At 38.6% G+C, this 9338-nt stretch overlaps 1 protein-coding gene across 1 annotated transcript; it reads left to right on the top strand.

Moving 5' to 3' along the window:
* The first annotated feature begins 1439 nt into the window (after positions 1–1439).
* LOC117317625 lies at positions 1440–3190 on the top strand. Its single transcript, XM_033872478.1, has one exon. The coding sequence runs from the start codon at positions 1788–1790 to the stop codon at positions 2799–2801; it is 1014 nt and encodes a 337-aa protein (XP_033728369.1). The 5' UTR covers positions 1440–1787; the 3' UTR covers positions 2802–3190.
* Positions 3191–9338: the final 6148 nt, after the last annotated feature.

Consider the following 9338-nt stretch of genomic DNA (forward strand, 5'->3'; position numbering starts at 1 on the left):
ATGTAACTTTGGGGGATGGCAATGGCGGAGAGTATGTAACTTTTGGGTATGGCAATGGCTTAGAGTATGTAATTTTTGGGTATGGCAATGGCTTAGAGTATGTAACTTTTTGGGATGGCAATGGCGTGGAGTATATAACTTTGGGGGATGGCAATGGCGTGGAGTATATAACTTTTGGGTATGGCAATGGCGTAGAATATGTAACTTTTGGGGATGGCAATGACGTGGAGTATGTAACTTATGCCATCCTTGTACCCTTCTTTCGTAGATTTTGAGTAAGGACCATGGTTTGTACTCTTCTTTCGTAGATTTTGAGTAAGGACCATGGTTTGTACCTTTCTTTCGTAGATTTTGAGTAAGGACCATGGTTTGTACCCTTCTTTCGTAGATTTTGAGTAAGGACCATGGTTTGTACCCTTCTTTCGTAGATTTTGAGTAAGGACCATGGTTTGTACCCTTCTTTCGTAGATTTTGAGTAAGGACCATGGTTTGTACCCTTCTTTCGTAGATTTTGAGTAAGGACCATGGTTTGTACCCTTCTTTCGTAGATTTTGAGTTAGGACCATGGTTTGTATCCTTCTTTTGTAGATTTTGAGTAAGGACCATTGTTTGTACCCTTCTTTCGTACATTTTGAGTTAGGACCATGGTTTGTACCCTTCTTTTGTAGAATTTGAGTAAGGACCATGGTTTGTACCCTTCTTTCGTAGATTTTGAGTAAGGACCATCGTTTGTACCCTTCTTTCATTTCGTACATTTTGAGTTAGGACCATTGTTTGTACCTTTCTTTCGTCGAGTTTGAGTAAGGACCATGGTTTGTATTTTTTTTTTTTTTTTCATTCACGTTCTCAATATTCATGACCTGGAATTCCCGTAATATTTTGACTTTTGATCATTCTTTTTCTTTTATGAATCACGAGAATTACATTTAAAGGTGTCAGTTAAATTTTTCATACGGACACATCTATCTTATTAAAATCAGTTTGTATAAAATAAATCAGTATTACTTTCTTTTAATTGTTATGATCGGAGCTCATGAGAAAGAAAACATTTAAAACAACTATGCAGGCCTGATTTGTGGACGAGAAATGATTAATTATATTTTTTATGCAAATGACTGAACGTCAATTAATTTTAGTTGGTAAAGAAGGAATTGCTTTGAGAAAAAAAAATAATGTATATATATATATACATTGTATATACATTGTATATACATTTAAATTCTTTGTTGGATTCGGTGAAGAGTGACGGGTTTGAAGTAATCAGTGTGGTATTATCAGCTCATATACAGGCATTAACGCTGTAAGTAGGGGTCGATTATGTAGGTGTTATTGGTGGTAAAAAAGTGCGATGTCCTGGTTTACCTCGGCGCTCCACCAAGCGTGTCCACTGGGTCTTACTGTGCCCAGTAAGTGTGTCAGCCGTGTGTGCGCGCGCCTTCCTGTAGTATTGTTATTGAGCTGTTCCTTTAGACATACCTGAGCCATATTTACCTGGGGCTGTTCTACACGTACTATAACACACAGGTAAGGCCACACCTGTAATCAGTGTTTACCTGAACTGGCGTTCTCTGCGGGACACGGCCGGAATTCTCGCTTCTCGTACGACGTAACGGCGGTCATCTACCTTTTTGTAACTCTGTAGTGACCATCACTGAACTTGTGGGATATTGATACAGAGCAGTCCGTGAGTGACCTATGGGAGTAAGAATTACCTGTTAATCGATGTGTGGGTGATTACATTGTTATGAGAACATTCCTGGCCTGTGACGTTTTTGTGAGTCAATAATATGTCGGGCGCAGAGGACAGTAGCTCTGTGTCGTCTGCTTCGGAGGCAATGGCAGCCGTCACAGAAGATAACAGTGCCGTTGGTGAAAGTCTAGATACAGAATTTTATGAAGATGTGTTGGGACGATTAGACAATTTAGAGATTTCGGCGAATTTAGATATACCGGACGAGGATAACGACGATGATAGTAGAAATGACGATACTCAGGAAACCGAGTCTCTTGGTGCCGAGTCGTCTGCTAGTGACAGCAGCAAAGATGCTAAATTCCCCGTTACGCCGGAACATGGGAAACCAGAAGTCAAACCAACACAACCGGAAGTGAGTCGTTCGAAGTCAACAACAACGCCAAATAAGAAAACATCTATAGATTCCAAAGATTCCAAAGATATAAAATCTAAAGGGTCGGTATTTTCGAAATTAAGACGTTTGACCAAAGCAGATAAAAAGAGTCGCAAAAAGCACGAAGACTCGCCACTTAGTGATATCAAAATTGAGAAGTTGCCACAGGTGTTTGTCGCTAAATATCTCGGTAAAAAGACAACCAAAGGACTGTTTGGACTTCAACATGTACGGAAACCTGTTGACAGAATGATTGGTTCCCTAAAGAAAGATTTAAGTGAAAACGAAAAGGTGGAGCTACCATTGACGTATATTGTGATATCCTCCAAAGGGATCGAGATTAGAGAACACGCGGCTTCAAGGGTGAAGGATGTTGGCAATGTAGGACTTGTTCCAATAGATTTTATATCTTACGGTGTTCAGGACATCAAATTCTGGAAAATATTCACATTCATCGTGGTCAGTGAACTTTCTTCTCGTGCCAAGACCACGGAGTGTCACGCGGTTCTCTGTGATTCTGACGTCACTGCCAGGAAGATGGCATTATCTCTAGCAGCATCTTTCCATGTTTACAAGAAAAAACTCAGCAAGGAGGGAAAACCCAACAACTTTAAAGTAGAACTCCGACTCCCGGACGAACTAGCTGAAGCTTTCGAAGAGGAATGCGAGGCTTAGTCAACATAGGAAAGTGTTAGGGGATTAAACAAGGGCCTATATCGAATTGGAATGGGGTTTGAGGCTATTTGAGTCAGAAATCTGCCGAGAAGATTAACGTATTAAATATCTTACTACCTGTATGCCAAATATAGTCACGAGATTCCGGGCCAGTGTAAGTTTATCGTGTTTATTACATTACATTGAGTACCTGCACAATGACGTAAGAGGGGTGCTAAAGTCCATTGTCAGGACGGCAAAAGCTTTGTAGTTTATACGATTTAAAAACAAAATTAGAAAAATTAGCACGAAACAACATTCCAATGAAAAAGAATTATGATGCGCAAATCTTTTTTGTTGTAAGTCAGACTGACAATGTTCAAAAAATAAAATAAAGTTTGTAAACATGGTAACATTCTTTTGATATTGATTGCCACGTTCGTGTCTGACAATTATGCTGTGCGCTATGCAACACAGCTGCTGTTAGTTGACTTTAGTTTCATTTGTAATTAATACTATTGTAACTTGGTCATATTCAGATGACGTAAGAAATTGTTGGCATGAATGATTTATAAAAAACAAAGCTGTATGTCTTCTCAGTAACAGACAGTGCGAATGATAGCCGACGTGGGGTTTCGTAAGAACACGACAAAACTTTGACGTGATTCAGGAGGGTCTCCGCGATATCAAACATCGATCTGTCACTCGGAGACACTGTTTTTATGTGTGAAAGGTAATCCGTATGACTTCTACAGAGGTATTGTGTATACGGCCATAACTTACATTATATTGATAGCTCTATAGTATTGTGTTGGGATCTATAAGCTGGGGCGGCTGTTGTCGGTTTAAACTCCTATATGGATGTTGTTTATTATCTTTTCACTAAAATACAAGCCAAAATTAATACCGAAAGAGTTATGTACGTGTAACGTGTTACCATGGTAACAGAGAACGGGTCGTCTGTGTATGTGGTTACTTTTGTATGTTAAGCTCTCGGCGATGGGACGGGGGGGGGGGGGGGGGGGGGGGGATTTATTAACGCAAGCTTCAATGTTTGTTCCGCATTGTTATATATTTTTCTTTCACAAAACTCTCGATTCATGTTTCATCCATAAATTACGTTGATTATCTATGTACTGTAAAGATGGCCTCCATTTTATATAGGCCTAATTCGTTTAATTCTTTATCGTCAAGTTGTCATTTATTCATGGAGCAATGTTAACCAAGAATTTAATCAAATTTCCTTTGTTTATGCAATATCTCATGCTGATATACTCTATAAGATCTCTTATATCTTTTGTATAGTATATTTTCAATTCATATGTATGATATATCATATAGTTCTAATAATGTATTTTCCAAAGATTTGATATCTGGTAAACTATAACCGCATAAGTAATGCCCGAAAAAATAATTAACAGTTTAAAGAACTAGAATGAAATGACATCGTGCTCTTTCTAAATGTTAGACTCAATAGAAATATGCAGCAACGGATTGAACATCATTGAAAATTGATTTCATGCTTACTTCATTATGTTTCTCTTAAACCTTGGGACTACAGACAGGGTTGTAGAGTCATTAAACCATGGGACTACAGACAGGGTTGTACAGTCCTTAAACCTTGGGACTACAGAGAGGGTTGTAGAGTCATTAAACCTTGGGACTTCAGACAGGGTTGTTCAGTCCTTAAACCTTGGGACTACAGACAGGGTTGTATAGTCCTTAAACCTTGGGACTACAGACAGGGTTGTATAATCCTTAAACCTTGGACCACAGACAGGGTTGTGTACAGTCCTTAAACCTTGGGACTACAGACAGGGTTGTAGAGTCAATAAACCTTGGGACTACAGACAGGGTTGTACAGTCCTTAAACCTTGGGACTACAGACAGGGTTGTATAGTCCTTAAACCATGGGACTACAGACAGGGTTGTATAGTCCTTAAACCTTGGGACTACAGACAGGGTTGTACAGTCCTTAAACCTTGGGACTACAGACAGGGTTGTACAGTCCTTAAACCTTGGGACTACAGACAGGGTTGTGTACAGTCCTTAAACCTTGGGACTACAGACAGGGTTGTACAGTCCTTAAACCTTGGGACTACAGACAGGGTTGTACAGTCCTTAAACCTTGGGTCTACAGACAGGGTTGTATAGCCCTTAAACATTGGGCATTCAGAAACGGATATAGACGTTGCAACCCCAATGAAAAAACAAGACACACAATTTGGATTTGGCGCATTGAACTTGCACTTTACTTGCTTTTAATCGATATACAAGGCGATATTAACTTATTCCATATTCTGTGTGATGGCAGTATTTTTTGGCTTGATAAGACCAGGGAGGGACACGAAGCTTGGTTAGACCTTAAGATGATAACGCTTACATAACATCTAGTCGGACATATATAATGTAGTTTCTCATTAATGGAACGATTAACAATTTGAATTCAATTAAGTGCTTGATTAGAGTGTTTGTTTTGAGGTTGTTTGAAGTGTTATGCGGTCATTTAAATGCATGTGTGTCTCTGGGGTGATGTAAAGTGTGCACGAGTGCATGTGTATAACTCGAATGATTTGACACGCATACGTGTATGTTATTCAAATGGTTTGACATGCGCATTGTATAAAGGTTTGTGTATAATCGGAATGATTTTGACGTACGCATGTGTGTGTAATTCGAATGATTTTGAAGCACGCATATGTCCGTAACTCGAATGAAGTACGCACACGTGTGTTAGTGCGGTATTCGAGCGACTGGACATACCCATGTGTGCAGGTGTGTAACGCGGTTAATGGTTGTAAGTGTGTATTAGTATAAGGTTAGCATGTTGTTGTTATACATAAACCAGAACGTGCGAAAGGGAGTATTGACGCACGGTATTACTTTGACATATTTCATGTTGTATATGGCCAGAGTCGTTAACGCATATATACATCCAGTATCAAAGGAGTCAAAAATATGTTAATACAATGCATAATTATAAAACTAAACTAACTAGTATTGTATACTTGCCATAATATAAGCATTTATTTCATTTTATGCACATGTACCATGTTTATTCTTTTCCCAGATAAAGATAATTGAAATATGTTGTCTAGGTTTTCGTTTTCTTTACGGATAATACACTTTTAAAATCCAAGGGTTCTGTTCTTTGGACATGCTTTGGCAGAGTTTGAGGATACACAGCTGACCATGTGCCGGGCTAGGCTAGACAGGAGGAAACAAAGAAATTACTACATCCAAATAAAATACATCGATATCTCTTGGGACGGCAGATTGTACAGTGTAGTTAAATCTACGATGGCCGATATCAGCCGTCACGTTACTCGCATTTATGTGATGCGAGTAACCTGACATAGTAAAAATCACATGACGGGTTACTAGCATGTGATGCGAGTAACCTGACATAGTAAAAATCACATGACGGGTTACTAGCATGTGATGCGAGTAACCTGACATAGTAAAAATCACATGACGGGTTACTAGCATGTGATGCTAGTAACCCGTCATGTGATTTTTACTGTGATGCGAGTAACCTGACATAGTAAAAATCACATGCGAGTAACGTGACGGCTGATATCGGCCATCGTATAAATCGGGCCTCGTGCCACTCCATACTAATATTAGCTCTATAGTACCATTGTCAGTATTATCGCTACCCAGTCTGATCGTTCGTCCGTAAACAACTTATTTCTGAGAAGTTCTAGAGGAATATTTCCCTAACTTCATATGTAGGTTCCCATTGGTCCTAAAGTTGTGCCGATTCAAAATTTCAATAGGGAAAACAAGATGGCCGATAGGTCGCCATATTGGAATTTTACGGTTGATGTTGAGTATTGTTATATTTATTAAAACGTACTGAAATTTTAAAAGAGGAAAGGGGGAATGAGGGAAAATGTGAGTCTTGCATAGAACCAACAAAGATCATTTAATGGCGGGCGCTGTGTTTTTAGAATACATCTTCCGATTACAGTATCCTGTACTGAGAACAGATACCATGTCTATTATTGACAAGGAAACGAAGTGTGTTCTTTAGAGGGAACAATGAATTTTTCATGGTGTGCCAATATAAGCTGACTATATATGTAATAAGCATGTGCTATGATGACTTTACGGTTCATGTATATCAAGGATATGTTCGATACACATATACCAGTTTTAAAAGTAGCAGTGATTATATATCGGCGGTGACAGGACTGACTGACCCCAGGCCAACATCCATCGGACATCTCGTACAAGTGTATCGAAGTTAATCTACAATATGATACTATCAGAAGAGACATCCACACAAAACAGCCCGTGTGTGTGTACGGCAGTGTGATGGGCCCTATACTACACCACTGTTTATCGAATTACTATATCAATAAGGGCGTGTCATGTACACCAACAAAACGTGTACTTCACCCTTATAAAACGGGTTTAGAGTCCGCGTACATCACCCGAAGGTCAGGAAAACGTTTGACAGAGGCATCACACAGGTGACAGCGCCTTATTGACTCCGTCACTTATTGTCATGATTGTATCGATACTATACTCGGAATCATTCGAACTATCATTATCTGCTGTAGCATGTCCATTAACCAAGGAAAGGGAAACAGGCTTCCCTACTGGGACCAGGATGACATAGGGCTAGGGACGTTTCACATAATAAACACACTTTGTGCAGAAGAGTTTTAGGCACGTGTGGTTGTTTGAGTCGTAAAATAACGACTGGTGGAGTCGACTTAGAATATCACTTTACACGACGAAAGGAATTGGTATCAGTGTGTTTTACGACAATCTTATAGGACACAAGGGGGCAAAGGGCCTAATACACTGTTGTAAGTGGAGGGGAAGTAATATACGTAGAACTAGACAGGCACAAGCTGTATTTATAAAGAATATCCTGATTTCACTTCCCCCATTGTAGACGAGACAGGAGATACGTACACCTTATTTTCCTAGTGATTCGACATCAACATTAAAGATACAGAGAAATGTAAAGTTAAATTCAAACATAAGAACGTCATCATTTACACAAAGAGCAGTAAAGCAGTTGGAACTCCCAATGTACCTACCAAGGTCGTGGATGGACACCCTTTCGATTGCGCAAGTCTTAATTTCTATGTGTAATATGGTGTTAAAGCCCTTAGATTTTAAGATATTGATAAAAAGGTACTTTATCGCAGGTACTTTATCGCTTATCCCATTGACTTAACATATCAGTTTACAGTCAAACTGGAACAAGTTCTCTACTATATCATGTTTGTTCTTCTCTCTTTTTCAGGAAGAGAGATTTTGGGTAAAATATTATATTAAAAATTTGGAGAATTTGGGATTTGCGAAATTTGCTACTTACCTTGAAATGCATCAATGATAACGTCTATGAATTATACAGGAAATTGGGAGTGAATTTTTATAAACTTGCTGACAAAATGGGACTGTCGAAACACGATAACAATGCGTAATCTTTGTTCTATCTTCCAAAAGAGTTGTCTACTAAGGCAGATCAAATGTCACTCGAAATAGGCTAGGTAAATGTATTTATAACACAGCGATCTATACACTAATTATAAATCAATCGCATTTCCTTTTATATTGCCGAACGACGCCATTCCTACTATAGGAGCCAATATATTGTTACCGCCAGTGCTACAAGTAAGACAGATTTGTCTCCCTTGTCAAGATCACCTTACGTGTCAGAGTTGTCTCCCTTTGGATACGGATTTCAAATTCCAAATTTCGCCTCGATTTACTAGAAAAAAAACACCCATTCAGACAGCATCACTTATCAGTATTAACCCAGTTATATTTAGAGACAATGGTACATACACTGTTGTATGGTGTAATTAGACAATGGTACATACACTGTTGTATGGTGTAAATAGAGACGATGGTACATACACTGTTTTATGGTGTAATTAGACGATGGTACATACAATGTTGTATGGTGTAATTAGACGATGGTACATACACTGTTGTATTGTGTAATTAGAGACAATGGTACATACACTGTTGTATTGTGTAATTAGAGACAATGGTACATACACTGTTGTATGGTGTAAATAGAGACGATGGTACATACACTGTTGTATGGTGTAATTAGAGACAATGGTACATACACTTTTGTATGGCGTAATTAGAGACAATGGTACATACACTTTTGTATGGCGTAATTAGAGACAATGGTACATACTGTTTTATGGTGTAATTAGAGACAATGGTACATACACTGTTGTATTGTGTAATTAGAGACAACGGTACATACACTGTTGTATTGTGTAATTAGAGACAACGGTACATACACTGTTGTATTGTGTAATTAGAGACAACGGTACATACACTGTTGTATAGTGTTATTAGAGACGATGGTACATACACTGTTGTATTGTGTAATTAGAGACAATGGTACATACACTGTTGTATAGTGTAATTAGACGATGGTACATACACTGTTGTATGGTGTAATTAGACAATGGTACATACACTGTTGTATTGTGTAATTAGAGACAATGGTACATACACTGTTGTATGGTGTAATTAGAGACAACGGTACATACACTGTTGTATGGTGTTATT

This window comes from Pecten maximus, chromosome 2 (genome assembly GCF_902652985.1).
Source record: "Pecten maximus chromosome 2, xPecMax1.1, whole genome shotgun sequence".
Lineage (NCBI taxonomy): Eukaryota > Metazoa > Mollusca > Bivalvia > Pectinida > Pectinidae > Pecten > Pecten maximus.